General features: G+C 36.6%; 2 protein-coding genes across 5 annotated transcripts; one reads left to right on the plus strand and one right to left on the minus strand.

The window, feature by feature from the left end:
* The first annotated feature begins 7,539 nt into the window (after positions 1-7,539).
* On the plus strand, positions 7,540-11,728 carry LOC110602867 (BES1/BZR1 homolog protein 4). 2 transcript variants are annotated; one of them, XM_021740451.1, is made up of 3 exons: positions 7,541-7,933; positions 10,443-11,209; positions 11,296-11,728. In XM_021740451.1, exons 1-3 carry the CDS (start codon positions 7,718-7,720, stop codon positions 11,297-11,299), a joined length of 987 nt encoding a protein of 328 aa, XP_021596143.1. In that variant the 5' UTR covers positions 7,541-7,717; the 3' UTR covers positions 11,300-11,728. The 2 variants fall into 2 exon arrangements, with proteins under 2 accessions (XP_021596144.1, XP_021596143.1); XM_021740452.1 differs by having other exon boundaries at positions 7,540-7,933; positions 10,443-11,728.
* A 2,208-nt stretch (positions 11,729-13,936) lies between these two features.
* On the minus strand, positions 13,937-17,764 carry LOC110603985 (SH3 domain-containing protein PJ696.02). Of its 3 annotated transcripts, none has more exons than XM_021741996.2 (5): positions 17,457-17,764; positions 15,672-16,553; positions 15,195-15,395; positions 14,630-14,825; positions 13,937-14,382 (listed from the first exon to the last, which is right to left on the minus strand). In XM_021741996.2, exons 1-5 carry the CDS (start codon positions 17,541-17,543, stop codon positions 14,198-14,200), a joined length of 1,551 nt encoding a protein of 516 aa, XP_021597688.1. In that variant the 5' UTR covers positions 17,544-17,764; the 3' UTR covers positions 13,937-14,197. The 3 variants fall into 3 exon arrangements, with proteins under 3 accessions (XP_021597688.1, XP_021597687.1, XP_021597691.1); XM_021741995.2 differs by having other exon boundaries at positions 15,672-16,556; XM_021741999.2 differs by having other exon boundaries at positions 15,672-16,570.
* Positions 17,765-21,979: the final 4,215 nt, after the last annotated feature.

Raw genomic sequence — 21,979 nt, forward strand, 5'->3', positions numbered from 1 at the left:
AGCTGAGTTTCTGCCCTTTAGGAAGAACTCAGGTTCGGCAGCCGAAGGCTTTTTCGGCAGCCGAACCTGCCTGTGGAGGCCAACTTTTGGCTGCCGAACCCTGCCCCCGAAAGTAGACTTTAGGCTCTGGAAGGGACTTTCGGCCGCCGAAGGTGCCGTCGAACATGCATGAGTTTCGTCTCTGGAGGGAACCTTCGGCCGCCGAAAGTGCCGCCAAAGGTGTGTAATACCCGGCTAGAATCTGACATCGGAATTCCTGTCGTTCGGTGGAATCCAGGATGTCGGAATGATCTAGAAGGGTAAGATGTATGTTTTTCTAAAGTAATGTAGTATGTTTTAATGTTTTAAAGTACCGAGTTTTTGAGAGAAAAGAACCAAGGCAGAAAAGCCAGGTTCGGCCGCCGAAGGTGACATTCGGCCGCCGAACATGCATGGCTTGTGGTTTCACGTTAGGCCGCCGAAGGTGGTCTGGCCAGAGGATATGCTCAGAATGTGTATATTAGACTTTGGCGGTTCTTGGAGGCAGCATCTACCTCTGGTGGAGTTTGCCTACAATAACAGCCATCATGCTAGCATAGGGATGGCTCCTTATGAAGCTTTGTATGGGAGGAATGCAGATCACCTGTTTGCTGGGAAGAGGTAGGAGAGAAGGCTCTTGCAGGGCCAGAATTAGTAGAAATTACCAGTAAAGCGGTGCCCATGATCAGAGAGAGAATCAGAACAGCTCAGAGTAGGCAGAAAAGCTATGCAGACGTTCGCAGGAAACAGATAGAGTTTTAGGAGGGGAATATGGTATTGCTGAAGGTGTCTCCAATGAAAGGAGTGGTTCATTTTGGAAAGAAGGGTAAGCTAGCTCCACGGTACATTGGACCCTTTGAGATCTTGTAGAAGATCGGGAATGTGTCGTATAAGCTGGATTTACCTGTTTCTATGGAGAGAATTCACCCAGTCTTTCATGTTTCGATGCTGCGGCAATTTGTGTCAGATCCGAATCAGGTTCTTAGTGAGCCTGATGTGGAGATTCTTAGTGATCTCACCTATACAGAGCAACCAGTGTGGATCTTAGACACGCAGATCAGACAGCTAAGGAATAAGGAAATTCCGATGGTGAAAGTCCTGTGGAACCACCATAACCTAGAAGAGTGCACCTGGGAGACGCGGAAGTCTATGCTCCAGCAGTATCCATATCTGTTTTGAGGTTAGTTTCCTCCTTTTTATGTGTTTATTTGTTTGTTCTAGGAACATTCGCGGACGAATGTTCTTAAGGGGGGGAGAATGTAATACCCGGCTAGAGTCTGACATCGAAATTCCTGTCGTCCAGTGGAATCCAGGATGTCGGAATAATCTAGAAGGGTAAGATGTATGTTTTTCTAAAGTAATGTAGTATGTTTTAATGTTTTAAAGTACCGAGTTTTTGAGAGAAAAGAACCAAGGCAGAAAAGCCAGGTTCGGCCGCTGAAGGTGACATTCGGTCACCGAACATGCATGGCTTGTGGTTTCATGTTAGGCCGCCGAAGGTGGTCTGGCCAGCCACCTATAAAAGGCTCTCAGTCGGTTGAAAGGATAAGGATCGCCTGTTTCTTTCACTTTTTGAGGTGTGACCCTGTCCTTCTTTAGTGTGGACATGTTATAATGTAAAGAGATGTAACTGGTGTATAGAGTTAGAGTTGTGCTTGATTCAGTTGTATTGTAAATCTTTTGTGTACATGGTCTGTTTGTATAACAGTTTTATGAGCATGTGAAAAACCAGGCTTAACAGGTATGAGTTAACCCATCTAGAGCAAGCTCTAGTCAGGGGTACAGAGTACAGAGATAGTGCATGCACAGGTTAAGCCTTGGTCCAGAGAAAAGTTTTTTATTTTCACAGGAAATGTATGATCATGTATGAGATTTATAGGTACCCAGAGAGTATAGCAGGCTTGTTACGGGTTCTGGCGGCCTTAAGCCGACCTGAATCCTAGCGCCGGTGACGGTCCATTTTGGGGTCGTTACATATTGGTTTCAGAGCCCAAGATTCATATGATCGGACCTATAGAGAAAGTGTCGGGCCCATAGAGGGTTGCTACGGGTACCCAGAGAGTATAGCAGGCTTGCTACAGGTTCTGGCGGCCTTAAGCCGACCTGAATCCTAGCGCCGGTGACGGTCCATTTTGGGATCGTTACAGTTGCATGACTTTCGGCTCTGGAGGGCCTTTCGGCCACCGAACCTGCTGCTGAAAGTGCCCTGTTCAGCCCTTCTTTGCATGATTTATGTGATTGTTTTAAGGTGTTTTAAGGGGTTTTTGGGGAGTATTTTAGAGTCATGTTTATGTATGTTAGGTCCCTCATTTGAGTCCACCTGTGTAGGTTCGGACCCGAGGAACCGAGGACCCCAGCATTGAGTCAGTCGCTTCAGAGTCATTAGAGCTTCAGCCAGAGGTGAGTGGAATAAACACTTATGTTTTAAAGCAAATAAATATAGATTTGAGCATGTTCATGCATCACGAATGCCATGTGATATTCTAGGTTGTTTGCATTAGAATTCACGAATATGTTACATTGCATAATTTGATGATGATGTGGATGGATGTTGGATGATCCTTAGTCCTCAATATGATACGATGTAATATGATACGGTATGATATGGTATGGAAGTCCGATTGATCCATTCTACGTCCCGGCACTATGTAAGAGAAAGACCGATTGACCCATTCTACGTCCCGGCACGTTGGAGTGTTATGATATGTTATATTTAAGAGAAAGACCGGTTGACCCATTCTACGTCCCGCCACCTTGAAATGTAGAGGACTATTGGTGACAATACCATCCTTGATGTGAATTGTTTGTGATGTGTTGCATCTCATGAAAGCATGAAATTTAAAGTGAATGTTTAATTATTCTGCTCACTGGGCTTTATAGCTCACCCCTCTCCCTTAAACCCCAGGTTTGCAGGTACAGGGTAGACCAGGAGGTCAGCAGGAGTAGAGTTATGTTATGTAATAGCTAGATGTGGATATGAATATGTTGTAATGTAAAAGTAAAGTATTGAAATGTTATGTATTGATGCTTATGGAAGTTTAGAGTTGTGCTTGACCATAGTATTATGTTAATCCCTTTCTAGTACATGATCTTAATGTTTAATGATGATTATTGTAAACCAAACTTAATTTATGTTATGTCACCCCATTGGAGCATTGATGAGGACTCCAAGGTAGGGTTAATGTTTATGTTTATGAATAGTGCATGCACAGGTTGAGTTTGGTGATTGAATGGAAAGAAAAGTTCAAAATTTTTATGTATGTTGTTGATCATGTATGGGATTAAACAGGTTCACAGGATGAAGGTTTGGCTGGCTACGGGTCCCGGCGGCCTTAAGCCGATCTGGATCCTAGCGCCGGTAGCGGTCCGATTTTCGGGTCGTTACACTTATCCCCTCAAGGCGTTTTATGATGAAAAAACAGAAGTCCGTCAAACCATAGGCCCATGTATCAATCTTATTTTTCAGTAAATAAAGTAAAATTATTATGACTAAGCGGGCGTTAAAGAGAATACGCTTTAGTCCCCTTCACTCGGAGAGAATGGTGGCAAAAAAGGAAGCCTACAAAAGCCTATAAAACATATATTTCCATTTCAAAAGATTATAAAGAGTTAAAAATGGGACTTGAATAAAAGTTTCTATTACATCAAAAAGTCTCAATTTCATCAAAAGTCTCTATTGCTTGATAGTCTCTATTACATCGAAATTGAGCAAGCCATTTGAAAGACTAAGAGAAGAGTTGTCCCCCCAACTACCTTCTTGGCCTTGCCCTTGGAGTCAATCTCGCACAAGCCCCCCAAGGGTCGTGACACTGAAAAACCATTATAATCGGACTTGTTGCAGTCCTCAGCCAATGCACAAAGTTGAGCAGTATGCTTCACCTTCATGAAGACCCGCCTGCAGTTGCTCTTTGAAGATTATGATGATATCCTCCATATAGATTTAGTTACCCTTAAGAACAGAAGAAGAAGGACCTCCACTTCTCTCTTCCACGAGAATTTGTTGTGAGCCTAAAAAGAAGAAAGAAGGATTCTTATATAGCGAAATAGCCGATAAAGCTTTGAATGTGGCACAGAAAATAAGACGGCCATAGGCAAGCGAAGCGATTCTCACGTCCGAGATCACACCATGTGTCCTAAACAGGAAAGGCAAATGGCCACCTTCGAATCTAAAGAGTCGAAGACCAGCAAGGGACCTCGTAACATTTGCCCAAAGAATACTATGAATCGTCACCACGAAATAGGAGTCATGTGGCAAGGATCTGACAAGTAGAAAATGCAGTCCACTATAGAAGAAGAAGATATGAACACTTTAACACTCGGACTATAGTCAAGACTCGTCCTCCCCGAATAGGCCGAATCTTGGTACAAAGTTATTGTTATCAGGCATAATACCACTTTGCCATATTCTTCTGAACACTTTAACACTCGAACTATAGTCAAGACTCGCCCTCCCCGAATAAGTCAAGTCTTGGCACAAAGTTACTGTTATCAGGCATAATACCACTTTGCAATAAATAGCAGGATTGCCAATCTATTAGCTGGTGATGTCTATTATCGGGTAACCAGCTAGATCATCGCCGGATTTTCAGGAGACACTATAATTATTTTCATTCTCTTACAGTATAAAAAGAGAACGATTTCAGAGGTAAAGGTACATTATCTGAACGCCACTCAAACTCTCAATAATTCATTATGTTTTCCTTCTTCAAAATATTAACTTGAGTGTCCAAGTAGTTGTTGTAAGCACTTACCGCCACTTCATTTCTTGCAGGTTCTAGCAAATCACATCACAGTATTATTCCGGCCATATCATCAATTTGGTTTTAACTATATCAATGAATATAATTAAATTATAGTAACTAAATAATATAAATATTTAAAATAATTAATGATTTTTTAATAAAAAATAGTTAAGTTTTATAGAATATATAAACGAGTAATTTTCTTTAGCTTGATTGTAACTAAGTCCAACCAATAGATTACATGACGTAAATTAACCTTACATATTTTCACATTAAAAGTGAATACCTCTGAAGCTCTAATTGTTTTATATAGAAAATATTTTTATATTTTCTATAATTTTTTGGTATTTGATACATTTAAAAAATTTAAGAAATAAAAACTATTTTTCAGATAAAAAAAATGATTTCCTCTTTTGAAAAGAGGAAATCATTGTTTTTGCCTTCACATTTATATTAAAATTTTTATATATAAATTTTTTAATAAATTTTATTTTTTAAATTAAAATTAAATAATAAAAAATAAATTATTTTATTAAAAAATATTTTTTTATTTTTTATAAAAAATATTTTTTAAATATAAATTATTTTTCATGGAACAAACGAGCTTAAATAATTAAAAAAATTTTTAACGATACTCTGAACAATTAGATAGAGATTCAAGAATAATTGCAATTGATATATTATAAGGGTTCAATAAGGTGTCCAGCTGCTAATTGTTATATCATTCTATCTCATTATTAACTTGTGTATAATTAATAATATTATCATATAACAATAAAAATTACAATTATTTCTTTATTATTAATTTATACTATTTATAGTTATAAATAATTTAGCAATATAAAATTAATTTGGAGATCCATTTTACGATTAATAAACTCCAAAATAAAACTGAGAAAAAATTCAATTCATAAAATACTTATCAGCTCTTTTCTTATATGAATCTAAAACTTTATTTTTTGTAAGGGTAAATTATTTTTATATGTATGAATTATATAAAAAATTATAATTTATCTTTTGTTCTAGAATTTAATATTTTAGTTTCACTCTGTAAATCAAAGTACTCTCCATCTAATTTCCAGTTAATTATCCCTCAGATATATAGCTTTTTTTAATCCTTTAGTTATATTGATATTAACATTTATATATGTTAATAGCATGTGGTGTTTAAAACAGCTTACACCAATTCAAATTTATACATTTCAGCAGCTTTTGTTTATTTTGAATATATTTGTACTTTGAATTTATGATTTTTTTTTTTTATCTATCCTATAAATTTTCTTTGTTGCTTTTTTTTTTTCATTGTATTGCATGACTACTAAAAATATGGTAAAAATTACAAAATAAAGGCTAGCGTTGAAGGATTAGTCACAATCCGGTCATGAGGGAAAATATTTTTCAAATAAAATTTAGCCACTAGATCAGCAACTCTATCATCTTATTGATATACAAGTTTAAACGAGAGATTAGATAATTGAAATTGCAAAACTATAATAGCAGCAATAATAGTCATAATGTCTGCAATAATAGTCATAATGTCTGAAAGTGGTGAAAAACTAGACTGAGTCAACGCTAAGAAGAGAGCTTCTATATCCATAGAACAAATAAGCAATTGAGATTCTCTAACTAAAACTAATTGAAGAGTTTTAAGTACAACACGAATTCTGTAGTCAAAGAAAAGTAGCACTTAACACATCTAGTCACTCTATATAACAATACACCATTAGTCTTCCTAACCACTACAGCAATGGCAATAGGAAAGAACTGATCCTTGCAAGAAAATTCCAGAAGAAGGAGACAATTAGACTTTTTACCTAAACTGACTAGACATGATGGAGCAGCAAAAATGCCATACTGCTAAAATTTGATATGATTAAAAAGAATGCAAGATGAAGTAAAAGAGGAATATGGAGAAACAAATTTAAATATTCTTTTATTATGTGCCTTTAATATATTTTAAAGAGTAAGATAAATAAGTCGCATAATAGCCACATAGTCCGATTTTCGCTAGAAATAATTTCAAAGCGTCTCCCATTATACTGTAAAACTTGAAAATTCAATAATATCAAGCTTATAAGAGCAAGGATTAAGAAATCAAGTGACACGTGCATGTAGACAAAGGAAGAGAGTATACTCCAAAATTTCTATTTGTACTAAGTTAAAAGAACACATAAGAGAAACTTTAATTTCAAGCGATACCAAATTGTGTAAGATCAAAATTATATTATATAATATTATGTAATAAACGTTACTTCCTCTTCATTTTTTAATAAAATTTATCTTAATATCAGAGTATATGTTTTAAATTCTACGTACTATACCTTTGATTTTTCAATAATAAATTACTTAGTTCTTGTGTTTTAATGTTATTCAATTAAAAAAGATTTATTTTCACAAGGGAAATTTAATGTAATGGACTTAAAATATAAATACAAAAATATAAAATTTTAAAAATAAAGGGATATATACGTTAATTTTTGTCTATCTCACGAATGCAATTATAATTTAACCTTAGTATAATACCCTGACCATTTTATACGACATCGTTTCTTTAATTGTTAACGGCACATTCCACTAGACCTCACCACTTCTCTACAGGCCTGTACAAAAAGCCCAAGCACGTGCCTCAACATCGCGATTCCGGACTACGGCCTCAACCCCCTAGTGGCATTCTCGTTATTTACTAAACTTTTCGTGGTCAACTTCTTTACCTCTTTGTGTTTAGTTCACCTTCCCCAACCCACTTCTCCAATCTGTATTTAAACCTTTAGTAGTTAACTACTACCCCCTTGAGTCTTGACCCTAAAAAAAAAAAATAGAAACCGCCAAATTCCGGTTCAGTTTCGGTAACACTCTGTTTGTAATCGAGACAAGTCTTCTATTCTTTATTATCCAGAGAGGAGTTTCTATCTATTAGCTTTCCTTTCAGTAGTACTGTTGAGAGGTAGCTTCGGAAAATGACGTCGGGAACCAGAACGCCGACGTGGAAGGAAAGAGAGAATAATAAGAGAAGAGAGAGGAGACGAAGGGCGATCGCCGCTAAGATCTACGCTGGACTCCGAATGTACGGAAACTACAAGCTCCCTAAGCACTGCGATAATAATGAAGTCCTTAAAGCTCTCTGCAGTGAGGCCGGTTGGACAGTTGAAGAAGACGGCACCACTTACAGAAAGGTACCTTCAAAACCAACAAATTTTAAAAAATTATGTGTATGTTAATTCGATTACGCATCTGTACATTAAGTGGTTTTAGCTTGCTGCGAGCTGGTGAGCATGCGAACGTTAGATTTTTTATTTTCTAATTTATGATTAACGCCGTTTTACGTAGCTGTAGTAGATCTGAAGTTTGCATTTCTATTTGAAAAAGATAATCGGAAATTTTTTCCGATGACCTGAGTTGCGAAATGAATGTTTATCGGGGCAGGCAGCTTGCTTGTTTGCACTTGCTAACATGCGCCGGTAAAATATTTGCGTATGATAGCGATGCATAAATCATTGCCAGCAAAAACAACAGAAAAATAATAAAAAAAAGAAAGTAACGCATACTGATTGACGGTTGGGATTGGTTTTGGTTGGTTTCGCGTGACGTTAGATCGTACTGGTTTGTTTCCTCTTTTTCGCTTTTTGATTTTCTGTTGTTTTTCTTTTTCAACGCACGAAACACCTCTGAAGATTCGGTCTGGTTTCGATCCTTATATGCAAACACGGTAAACAGTAACGCTGATATGGCGCAGACACTTTTTTCAGACGAACAAATCCGTTTCTCTGTCATCGGGAGACACTAAAGTTCGGTATATTCAAAGGGTGGTTTCGTCATTGCTGAGCACAATCCGTCTTCTAGATTGAATTTTCGCTTTGCATGCTTTAACGCAAGTCTGATGTTTTTTTTTCACTCCCTGCTTCAATTTTCTTTTTTACTTCCTTTTATTATTTCTGAGCTTCGGACATTGTTGCAATTTTCTGTGACCAATCTCTTTCTAGTTTTCTTTCGTTGAGTCATGAAATGCAGTAGTCATTTTTGTCATTCTCATTCCGTGAAAAAAAATTGGGTGTAAATGTGATTTACCCCAATATTCACGGATAATATTAAAAGTTTATTATTATTTTTTTAAAAAAATTTTACTGTTAGTGCAGGCATATAGCGTTTCGGAGGTGATAAAGTTGGAAAATTGTGGTTTAAATTGAATTAATTATGGAGAAAGGAGGGTAGAGATTGAATCCTTGGATTCCCTTTTATGAAATACTCTAATTTGAGGAATATTTTAAAAGGAGTAAAGCGTGTGGGGAGAGTGTTTGATTAGTGTAGGAACATGTTGGAGGGGCGATGGCGTGTCGTGAAGTGCAATATTTTGATAACGCTATTGTTTGACATTAATTCCTGCTTTAACAAAGTTTTTGTCGGGTTTCAATTACCATGTTGCCCTCCTGTCTTTTTGTCCATTGCTTTGATTGAAGGGTACTTTGGATGAAGCGTGTGGAAGTGGTGGCTCAATGGGTCACGCAGTAGCACATGGTATGCTGTGTAATCAGTTCATATGGTTCCGCGTAATTTGCTTGGCCGAAAGGAAGGGAAAAAGATAATAGGTTCACAGTCACACTGGTGTCCAATCGAATGAAAGTCTATACCCACTGTAGAGATTGATATAACTATATCTTTTTCTATAATTGGTTCAAAACTTTTAAGAGATTTAACATTTTAACTGCGAGGTAAAATGGAGTTTGAAGTAGGTCTTACGTTAATTCTTAATGGTGGTGATGGGATGTACCATGTGAAATTGAGAGGGCATTATCAAGTTTTTTTTTTTTTTTTTTTTTTTAAAGGAAGGGCATTATCAAGTTAAGCAACGACTGTTTCAATAGTTATGTCCAGTGGGCCCGTTATAGCAGGGTCATGACAAGTGTGAGTATACGAGATAATTTCGGAGACTTGTTGGCGATACGATGTCATTTAAGAAGTTGAATTATGACAGTGCCTGTCATTTGTCCTATCTGGAGAAATTCTTATGTGACATGATCCACCCTGAACTGAGCTTACCAATGAGGTGGGGCTCTCTTATGGGACTCTCAATAATTTGATAATGCTCGAGTCCTACCATTGTGGACAAGATACACTTAAAAAAATTTCAGCTTAGGAGGTGACATCTAAACGCTAAATCGGTCCCGTGGTTGATCCATTTTCAAATCAAATGTATCCCTTATAGAACATGTTTGTGGGATTGTATTTGAAGCGCTTTCATGCACTTCAAAGCGCAAACAATGCATTTTGAGGCATTATCTTTTGGGTGTTGTAAATGGAGTGCGTGAAAACTCAAACGCGTATAATGGATAATGTTAGAGTTCTGATTACATTTTAATCAAATTCACTTGACAAGAATGGTGACCTTTGGAGAGTTAGGATTTCATCATGGATCATATTTAGGCGAGGTAAGCTGAGCTCATTGTATAAGCCTAGCTAGAATCTGAAGTTGATACTAAAACCTCCGAGGTGTAAGTTGAATGAGTAACATTCTTAGTTAGGAAAAGCTAAAAAATTAGCTGAATCTATGGGGGGGTATAGCATGAAAATGGCTAGTGCCTATATATATATATACTAGTTCTTGTTTTGCATACGTGGGATATCTCCCTGTATTTGTTCTCATGAGAAGTATGAATAATGTCTTGCTCACTATATTCATTTGTACAGGGCTGCAAACCTGTCGAACGCATGGACATTATCGGAGGGTCTGCATCAGCAAGTCCGTGCTCATCCTACCACCCAAGTCCATGTGCATCTTACAATCCAAGTCCGGGATCATCTTCTTTCCCTAGTCCTGTTTCATCTCGGTACACTGCGAATACTAATGGTAATGCTGATGCAAATTCCCTCATTCCATGGCTTAAAAACCTCTCGTCTGTCTCAGTGTCATCCAAGCATCCTCACCATCTCTTCATTCACAGTGGCTCCATAAGTGCTCCAGTCACCCCTCCATTGAGCTCCCCAACTGCCCGAACTCCCCGCACCAAAAATGACTGGGATGACCCGGCTGGTGGTCCATCCTGGGCAGGTCAGAATTATCCGTTCCCCTCATCTATGCCCTCATCTACCCCACCAAGTCCTGGCCGTCAGGTCATTCCTGATTCAGGATGGCTAGCTGGTATTGAAATTCCCCAAAGTGGACCGTCATCACCCACATTTAGCCTCGTGTCACGGAACCCATTTGGCTTTAGGGATGAGCCTTTATCAGGTACCGGATCACGAATGTGGACGCCTGGGCAAAGTGGGACATGCTCTCCTGCTGTTCCTGCAGGTGCTGACCAGACAGCAGATGTTCCAATGCCAGACAGTATGGCAGCTGAGTTTGCTTTTGGAAATCACACAACATGGCTAGTGAAAGCCTGGGAAGGAGAAAGGATCCATGAGGAATGTGTACCAGATGATCTTGAGCTTACACTTGGAAACTCCAAGACCAGGTAAAAGAGAACAACCAAAGCAGAAACTGTAGCCTGTTTTACAAATCCTTCTAGTTTGCTTGTAATGATTTGATATCTTGATGCAGATAGGGGAGAACTGATAGAAAGGGTGAAAATGATTATCCTTGGATCTCTTGATTTGGCTTCTTCCTTTCCTTTATGCCTTCGTGTCAATGACTTCATGTTGTTCATGCTTCAGTTGGTAGGGAGCTGAGATAGAAGTACAGTGAATAGGAGCATCGATTCCTTTTTTCTTTTTCTTTTTTTGTTTTTTAAAAGAAGAAAAACTGAAAAATTAAATTATAAATAGTTCATGTTGGTGTCTAATTTGCACCTTCAGTTCAATTCATTATTCCTTAATTTTTCATTTTCTAATCCTTTTTCTTTTTCTTTTTTTCTTTCTTTTGTTGTGGGGGGAGGAAAGAGAAGTTTCGGTTGCAACATTCATATTTGTTTGGTGTGATTATTTGCCATTGAAAGGGAGTTTGGATTTCAAGATCAACTGATTAGTTCTGACAATATTCTTGTATCTTTTTTAATTCGTGTTCATGTGTACTGCAATATTTCATTTTCATTTGACCTGCATATCTGCTGACTGCTGTACGCATGTGACTAATCATGAAAGTATAGAAATAGATAAGGCTTTGGCTGGAAAATTTTGTAGAGGCGGGAAATTTATCACCAAGACCTTTATGAGCTGAAAATTATAACCGCTGGAACAGAAAATGACTCTGAAAACATCTAATAAGTGCTGCATTGAGCAGTGGAATCTTGTCCCTGAGGTTTTAGGATCTTGCATACTATCTGTTTAGGTGATAACGAAGAGCATGAATTGTCTATCTGTTTGGGTGATAATGAAGAGCATGAATTGTCTATGAACAAGTTTTATCATGTCAAGGTTATAGCTATATTTATGGCATCGAATAATGGAGCAGTGCAGGAAACTGAATCTTAAATTTCTCAACCCTCTCCAGTGGTTACCGTGTATGAACTAGACTTGCTCTTCAATGGAGGCTGGTCTTGAAAACTCCTAGGCCTAGTAACTTAGAAGTGGGGATGGTTCAGAAAATGGCTTAAAACAATAATGATTAGGGAATGGGTTTTGCCCGTTGATGCGTGGGAGAAGCTATTTAACTGTGCAGTTAAAGTGCTTTTGGAATGACGGTGATGGTGATGGTGGTGATGATACCGCAAGTGCTTTGGTGTCTGCCATTACATTCTTGTTATGACTTTCGGCGTCTTGCTTTAGCTGCAAAACACATTTTGACGTACCTGTGCTTTTAACCTGTTTCCCTCTCACTCCAATCTCCCCATGCCTCCCAATCATTCTACTTTCTTATTTTCGATCTCTAAATCCATTTCAAAGCAACTAGATAAAGTTTCATTCACAATGGGAATCTTCATATACCACACATGCAATGCTCTCAATTGATTCCTCTCTTCCATAATGAAATCATATGAAACCCAAACAAGAATGAGAACCACATACAGGATTAAAATAAATAAAATGAGAAATATGGATTAGAAAAGCCTTTCATTGCCAAGACTCGGGTAGAATTGTGGTGAATGAAAAAAGACATTATTTGCGGGAACAATGTCTGTGAATTCAGTGCATGAGAAATATGGATTAGAAAAGCCTTTCATTGCCAAAGGCTCGAGTAGAATTATGGTGAATGAAAAAAGACATTATTTGCAGGAAACAATGTCTGTGAATTCAGTGTACTGGTTACGGGAGTAAACAAACTGAGTCTAACCAAATCGAATTTTGAATAGTTCAAAATTGGTTCGTTAAAATTTTTTCAAATTCAAACCAAACTAACTTTATTCATTTCAAATTCAAGCAGTGTATTGATAAAACTCGAACAGTGTATTAATAAATTTAAATTTGCATGATTTAATAAATAAGTTTAGACGAATCGAGTATTTATCAAATTTAATATCAAATAGTTTACAATAGTTCAATTTATTTACATGTACAATGAATTTTACTTTACATATAAATTTTAATTTAAAAATAATAAATTTAAAATTAAATAATTTTAATTAAATAAATATATATATAAATTAACTCGTAAATTTATAAATATATGCTCTTCAATTTTAACGATCCAAATATATACGAGTTTTATTAAGGATATAATATAACTATATAAAGCTGAATTTTAAAAAATTTAAATTTGATCCATAAAAGTATATACAGAATTTGAATTTATTTTTTTTTATAATATTAATTTTAGTATGCTTAACGAATCTATTTATAAACTAAAAAATGAGTTGAAATTACGAGTTTTAACCAGTCAAATACTATAGAACTCAAGTTTAACGGAGGCTAAAAATTAAATTCGAATTTGACTCATTTAGAAATCAAGTTGAATTCGATCGAATTTTTATCAAATCGAAGTTCGAGCAAACAAGTTGAATATGAGTTTGAGCTGCAATGAGTCCTATTAAATACTAAGACCTTGTTTGATTCAAACTCCCCCGGCCAAACAAGACCTTAAGTAACTTCCTTGAATTCCTGGAAAGTTGGAATAAAATTCCAACCAACCAACCAAACGGAATACATTAACTTTTTGGGAACTTAAAATCCTAAGTTAACTCCAACCAAATAATGCCTAAATCATCTTATCTTTGCCCTAGCATCAACACTAAGTAAGGTCGGAACAAGCACTTAAACAAAGAAAGCATTCTTGCTTTGGTTAACATAATAGCCTCAAGGCTGAGGAATTTTGCGAAAAGGCTAAAACTTTATATAAAGGTTTCAAATAAATTTTAATGAAGGATTGTATTTATGTCCAGAAATCTCCCAGTAGTTCATCCATTGTATCTGTCATTATATACAGCCAAGGGATAATCTGAAGGGATATGCTCTCCGAGCAAGCCATTTGTACACTTCAATTGCAACCGGGCAAGGAATGATTGTGAACAAACCTTACAGGTTAATGTACAAATAAGTAACAAGTGAGATTGATACTGAACCCCAACTTATTACCTACCAAGCTTTTGAGATAGGTCGCCAAGTGCACGATAAAGAATTGCTGCGGCTGGTGGCTGTGGTAGTGAGCCGAGAAGTATATCTGATGCAGTTATTGACTGGCTCCCATAGAATCTGGAATTCTCTTTTGACCGTGTCATGACAACACTCCCTTTAAGTGAACATCCAACAAATGCTCCTGCATATTCAACAATTTACATGACCAGTATTGAAGATGAAACGAGATCCAATAAAAAAGAGAGGAGAGGGCAGCCACAAAATTAGAGGGGGGGGAGAATAAAATACCCATGACTGAAATTAAAACAAGAGATTAACCTCGGGTTAAATATCATTACATCCAGAACGACATATATGAAAACTTTAAAAAAAAAACCAAAAAACTTGTTTTAACAGAAACAAAATATTAACTGAGTCATAACAAATACCTTTACTGCAGCTGTATGTATAACAAGCAGCATAACCACCATCACCAGCTCTCAGATCAGCTTCAGCTGCTCGTCCAACAACACCAACTGCTGCACTTAAACCAGCACCCAATGAAACATGTGCATTGCCGCAAAATGTCTTCACAGCATCATTTGTTCTCAATACAATTATGAAATCTGTCAATTCCCCTCCAGCCTGCATTAAAACCAGCCCTTTAAAAATAGAACCAAACATCTCCCTAAAAGAATTCCCAAAATATAGTGTTGAGAATTAAAAAAAAAAAAAAAAAAAAACAGCATGAGGCACTTCATAAATAATTGGAAACTAAACCAAAAATCAAGCATCAGAAAATTCTCTGACCAAGCATCAACTACATGGCTTTCTAAATGACCTATACAATATAGTACTCAACAAATAATCATGTTCGTCTGTTAATTTCAATCTACAAACATTGAATGACCAACTAATTTAACAAGTGATACAGCAGTAAAACGGTTCCATTTTCCATTACAATTAGTGCATACTGTTTATATGTTGCAATCAATGTTAAAAGAGACTAATAACCTGAGCTCCCCAACCCATGCCAAATGAAGATACAGCAGAAGGTGGAGACCATGAGCCATCTTCTCTGCAGGCAATTACAAGCCCAGTTCCAACATTATAAGTGACCATGACCCCAACTTTGACAACTGTGATTATTGCAAGGCCTTTTGCTTGTTTTAGAATGGCATCTGGAATTGATTTCTCAGGTTTTAGACAAACTGCCTGACAACGGAAACACATCAAGTCAGAATTCAACAAAGCAACCACAGTTATTGCAGGAAAGTTCTATGGCTACACATATCACCTGCACCTTACTTTTATCATATTACCTGCCCCTTTATGTTTACATGATAGAAGAAAAATGTAGGTCCTTTAGGCTAATACAAGTCCTAAATAATAAGCCTTCTTGATTGAATAGCCTATCCACGTAATTACTTGTATATAATTTGTCAAGTTACAAAAATGAGAGAGACTTGAAATTTGAGTCTGAAGCCTAACCTTGTTATAACCCTGAATTGTGTTTGTTGCCTTATAAATCTCATATTCCATGGATTGTCCCCATGGAAAATTAACCCAAGATCTCAAAGTACTAAGGTCTGTCAAGTCATGGGTTGGCAATTGAGCAGCATGGCTTACTTGGTCCATCAGGTATGGCTGGACAGTCTCAAGACGCACACAACATACATCACAAACTCGTTGAGGATCTGCAACACGGAACTTTACTGGCAATAAACTCCTTCCTTTAGAGCACTCGCCACAAAATATTCCGCCACAAAACCTGCAATGATGCCTGGAGCACATAATTGGATGAAATCGTACACCACACAGCATGCAAGCAGAGGCAGAACTATCAGCCAACCATTTTGGAGGCTCAGCTTCAAGAATCTCCCTCACATTACCAAAATTGGCTTCTGTAAGAGTTTGAGCCATCTCTTGCCAAGCTTGCTCTAGTAGATGGCTTGACATCCATGAAAAATTACAACTATGAATATCACCTGAAGCAATAGCACTCACTTTTCCACGAGCTGCAAGTAACATTTCCACTATTACATCCCACATGGTCAAATCCTTCTCTTGTCCAATGACCTGGTTCCAACCTATGTCACCCTCAGGAAAATAACCACCATTCGAATGAAAACCTCTGCTCCACTCTTCATGATTATTTTCCAACATTGGTGGGACTGAAACAGGTATCCAAACCCCAGTTTCTTCAGAAAGTGGTGAGTCATAAAAGAAGTATTTCCCTAGATTTTGCTCACTGGCATGTTCTTTCTTCTCACTGTTCCTAGGATCAACTTCTCCAAATGTAGGAACTCTATGGGTTCCAATGGATGCTGCAGAATTGTAGAAATCTGTAGAACTTTCAAGTCCCCCATTATCCTGCTATCGGAATATAACTAAAGCAAATTATCAATTAGAAATAAGAAGAGAGGAGCATGAATAATAGCAGAAAGGAGATAATAACATATCATTCCAGGTCTTTGTTCAATTCTCTTCTCATTCTCAGGATGCAATTATTCTAGTTCCTGCCAAGAAAACGAGTGCCATTTATGTGCTAGTTCTTGGTTCTGATGATGTCTAGGAAATCAGCATTAGCGAATTTGATTGCATAAAAGAATCTAGAGTAGACAATTTAAGTGATGCTATGGTGTTATTTTAGGATACAGAAACACCCATAAGTTCGACGGACAGAGAAATGGTTCTCATGGATCCAATTGCATAGATAGAAGTGCATCAGAAGAATCATCCGAATTGAATTTAACATTTTCACGGATAGATAATCTTTTCTCTTCACTGGAGATGAAAAGTCTCAAATTTATATCAAACCAGTGAGGTTCCAAGGCCATTTAAGGCGGAAAATCGCTGAACTAAACAACAGAGTTGATGTTATTGATTGTGTGATGGGAAATTCTACCACGAACCGGCTGTGTACATCCTTCCAATAGAATTATGACACCACAATTTAAAATTAAAAGAAATTTTATTAAGCCCACATATTAATATGAAATTCTCACTTTTCCGTGTACAAATTAACTTATACCCAGAATTTTCCATTGTGTAATTAAGGTCTAACATTGCTTTCATTGCGATAATCAGCTCAAAATTATAATAAACAATCCAAAAATGACAGAACCAGCAAATGAATTATCAAGACTTCTGAGCAGAGAGCGAGAGAGAGAGAAATCATTCAAATCAAACCTAAAACACAAAAGCACGCAAACCAACCAAAGAAAATAAACATTCAATTCAAAATATAATCCATGAGCAAGGGGACAAAATTACCGGGAGAAAATTGGAAACCCTATTCTCCAAATGCTCAATTCCTTCAACTTCATGATGAGGTTTGAGATTTAGAGAGTTACCCGCCATACCGTGCAAGGAAAGAAGAGAAATTCGGCATATAACAAAAGAAAAAGCAATTTGTGATGAAGAAAGCTGAGCCAACAGGGAATAGGGTTTAGGGAAGAAGGCAATAGTGATTGGGCTGATGAAGGGAATTGGGGATTGGGGTATAAAGGCGTCACCCTTTGTCGATTGCCATTGGAGTTTCCGTGCTGCTCTCAGATATCTATACAACTAATTCTTCTCGTTTTACAGTAAAATAACGACCGGATTATGGTTTTATTTGAAAAAAAAAAAAAAAAAAAAAAAAAAAAAAAAAAAAGTGAATGTTTTGTAATGAAATTACATTTTAATCACTATAATTTGGAGAAATGTAAACTTTAGTCTCATATTTTTAAAAATTTTACTGTTAAATCCTTGATCTTTGAACTACAAATTAGATCCCAATACAGCTAACCTGCGGCCAATTCTAATAAAAATAATCATACTCATTTAGTATATTTTTTCTATTTAAAATAATAAAATATCTAAAATTTATAATTTAGTTTTTTAATTTAAATTTTATGTTTTTTAATTAATTCTAATTTTATTAAAATTTAAGAGGAAAATGCTGTTTAGTCTTTAACGAAATCTCTGTTTTTAAAACTAAACTTTTGAAGCTTTAATATTTAAATAAACCTATAAATCGGTTCCTATCCTTAGTATTACATTAAACTAGTACTAATTCTAGAAAAATACTAAAATTTCCTTTATTATATTTTTAATATAAAAAATAAATTTTTAAATTTAATAAAATCCACAGTTCAGCCATTAATTTAAATTTTATATTTTTTATAATTCAATTTAACATTTTTCAAATTGATTTATGCATATTATAAGTATTTACAAATAAGTACTTATATTATTATAAAATTAACCCTTAAATATTATATTTATTTACAAATAAGATTTTATATTTTATAAATTAATTCTTAAATGTTATAATTATTTATGAATAGGCACTTATATTTTACAAGTTACTACACTCCATAATTATTTTAATTATTTATAAATAGACCCATATTTTTTTACAAATTGATCTTTAAAGATTACAAATATCTATAAATATGCTCTTATATATATATATTTTTTTTTTGAAAAGGAGGGATAGAGCCCTTTAATTTATTATACAATCATGAAAAACATTTATACAGTCAGCATCCAAGAGGAGCTTAATACTAGATGAAGGCAAATCAATAAGATTCATACCAAAAACTCCACCATGCGCACTATTCGCAAGATAATCCGCTACCATATTAGCTTCCCTATATATTTGCACGACCTTAACCTCCCATTCCCGCCGGATAAGAACTCTGCAATTAATAACTAAAGACTGCAGTCTATAAACACCACTGCCTTGACCTTGAAGAAGCTGAACAGCAACTTGAGAATCAGTTTGGATAACAATTTTCCGCCATCCCCTACTCCAAGCCACATTCAAAACATGATATATGGCCCATAATTCTGCCTCAACCACACCACAAACTCCCAACACACAATGAAAACCAAGTAGCCATTTACCAAAACTGTCTCGAAAAGAACCCACACAACTTGCAGCTCCTGAATTTTGACGCACACTACCATATGTGTTGATTGTAATCCACCCCATAGTTGCTGGTGTCCAGGCCACTCTAATCACTCGACATTGACATTGAATAGAAGAAGGAAAATAATTATTCCATGCTTGATATATTTCCTTAGCCTTGCCCAAGATTAGTGGGCAAAGAACTGATCTTTGGACCCCAAGATTGAAGGACCGTTCATTGCGAAATTTCCATGCCCACCAAACTGTAACCATAAAAACCACAGGCCAGGGAAGCTCACCAATACAAAAAGAGCTTTTAAGACACCAAGACAACCATTCCCAGATATCAATGAAGCCAAAAAAGGTTTGGACTTCACTAGCAGGTAATAAATTAAGTCAGCAACTCTTAATAAAGTTGCAATCTCTTAAAACATGTAGCACCGACTCAGACTGAGTACCACAACTCATACACAAGTCTGAATTAATCCATCCTCTCCGAAACCGCTGAACATTAACCATAATTTTCTCATGGGCAACTTTCCACAGAAAAACCCGCATCCTCTGCGTGCCAGGTGCTTTCCAAATAAGCTTCCATAATGGTAAGGCAACTGGTAAACCACATTTCTCCACTAGAAGAGAGTACCCCGTTTTAACTGAATACTGTCCACTAATGGAATGTCTTCATATTATTCCATCCCTTGAGTTAACATCATCATGTAGGCAAATGGGGAGTAAAAATGCTAAAACGAAATCAGGTAGCCATAAAGACAACCGATTCCAATCCCATCCATATCTAGGGATCCAATAATATCTCACAACCACCTCTAATTCCAAAGGATTAATAGGAGCAGAAACCAATCGGAAAAGAGGTCCAAACGAAAGCCAATCATCTTGCTAAAACTTAACATCAGTACCACTACGAACGTCAATAGAAACACCGCTAGAAACTAATTGGAGGCCCCAGCATAAAGCCTTCCAATTCATAGAGGCACCAGGAGGTACTCGAAGATTCTAAGAAATTCTACCATTATTATATTTCCAAAGAAGACATGAGATCCATAAGTCAGATGGGTTCATAAATGCCCGCCAACATAATTTACCCATCATAGCTTGATTCATTAATCCAAAATTCCGAATGCCCAACCCACCATTTTGCTTTGGATATTGCAAAGTTTGCCAATTAATCATATGAACAGCAGAATCCCCACTGTTACCATGCCAAATAAAATTATAGCAAAGCCGCTCCATTTCCTTACAAATAGACACCGTCAATTTAATAGATTGCATAGTATAAATAGGAATGGAGTTCAAGACTGATTGGACCAGCGTTATTCTCCCTGCTCTAGAAAGTGCAACCACCTTCCAACCAGCAAGCCGGATTCGCATATCATCAACCAATCCACGAAATTGTACCTAAGATACTCTACCATGAAGAGATGGTACACCCAAATAACGCCCAAGGTCAGAGACCAAAGGAATTCCTAATTTAGAGGATAAACGAGAGGCTGTATATGTACTCACATTCGGAGAAACAAAAAGGCTTGACTTTAAAAAATTCACCTTTTGTCCAGAAGCATTACAAAAGACAGTTAAACAATTAATAATAACATCCAGCTGTTCTTCCGTAGCTTCAGCAAACAATACCATATCGTCGGCGAACATGAGATGTGAAACCAACGGACCATTGTTGGAAATAGGAAGTGGATGCCACGTCCCTTGTTCCACTGAATGTTTAATAATATTGGAAAGTTGCTCCACACAAAGCACAAAAAGATAGGATGATAAAGGGTCGCCTTGCTGAACCCCGCGAGTGGGCAAAAAAGACTCCAACTTCTCATGGTTCCAAAGAACTAACATAGAAGCAGAATGAACACAATGTCTCACATTCGTTCTCCATAAACTGGAAAAATTAGCTTTCTCCAATCTCCAATCAATAAAGCTCCATTTTAGCCTATCATAGGCTTTTTCTAAATCAATTTTCAAAGCCATAAATCCATTGCCACCATTCATTTTTCCCATAGTGTGAAGAGCCTCTTGGTAAATGACTACATTATCCGTGATTTGCCGACTCGGAACAAAACTATTCTGCTCTGGTCCAATTAAAGAAGTAAGGACTTGTTGTAATCTATTCACCAAGACCTTCGTAATAAGCTTATAAAGCACATTACAGAGGCTAATTTGCCGAAATTGAGTAATAAATTCAGGGATAGCCACCTTCGATATCAATACCAAAACCGTCTCATTAATCATGCTTGGGAGCTCATTGCCTTGTAAACAAAAAAGAACAAAATCAATCACCTGAGTCCTAAATATTGGCCAAGCCTTCTTATAAAATTCAACAGTAAAACCATCGTCACCAGCCGCTTTACCACTCGCCATCTGGTCCAATGCTAGCTTAACCTCCTCTGGAGAAAATGGTCTATCAAGTTCTGTAATTTGTGTCGTGGAGAGCACAGGATGGGCATATTGGAAAGAAATATCCAAAAGCTCACCCAAATCAGAAGTATACAAATTGCGGAAAAAATTGATGGCCATACCTTTAAGAACCGACGGATCAGTAACAACCTCCTCCAAATCATTCTTTAAAGCAGAAATACAGAATTTTTTCCTTTTGATAGTAGCTGTTAGATGATAGAAATGAGTATTCCGTTCGCCGTTCGCTATCCATTCCTCTTTTGATTTTTGAAACCAGTACATCTCCTCTTGGCGTAGAATCTCTTCCAATCTGCGTTTCAATTTAAATTCAAGCTTTACAAGGCTCATTGACCGGCTTTCAGCAAGATCTCTCTGAACACCACCTAACCTGCGTAAAAGCCTTCTCTTGTTATCAAAGATATTACCGAACTGAGTCCTATTCCACTCTCCAAGCTGAATTTTTAATGTGCTCAGATTATGAATT

The sequence above is a fragment of the Manihot esculenta genome, chromosome 16, assembly GCF_001659605.2.
Source record: "Manihot esculenta cultivar AM560-2 chromosome 16, M.esculenta_v8, whole genome shotgun sequence".
Taxonomy (NCBI): domain Eukaryota; kingdom Viridiplantae; phylum Streptophyta; class Magnoliopsida; order Malpighiales; family Euphorbiaceae; genus Manihot; species Manihot esculenta.

Coding starts and splice junctions, on each gene's coding strand:
- LOC110602867 (XM_021740452.1), top strand. CDS start 7,718: ATGACGTCGGGAACCAGAACGCCGACGTGGAAGGAAAGAGAGAATAAT. Junction 7,934..10,442: donor ACGGCACCACTTACAGAAAG/GTACCTTCAAAA, acceptor TCATTTGTACAG/GGCTGCAAACCTGTCGAACG.
- LOC110603985 (XM_021741995.2), bottom strand. CDS start 17,543: ATGGCGGGTAACTCTCTAAATCTCAAACCTCATCATGAAGTTGAAGGA. Junction 15,396..15,671: donor CAATTCAGGGTTATAACAAG/GTTAGGCTTCAG, acceptor TTCCGTTGTCAG/GCAGTTTGTCTAAAACCTGA. Junction 14,383..14,629: donor TACATACAGCTGCAGTAAAG/GTATTTGTTATG, acceptor TTGAATATGCAG/GAGCATTTGTTGGATGTTCA.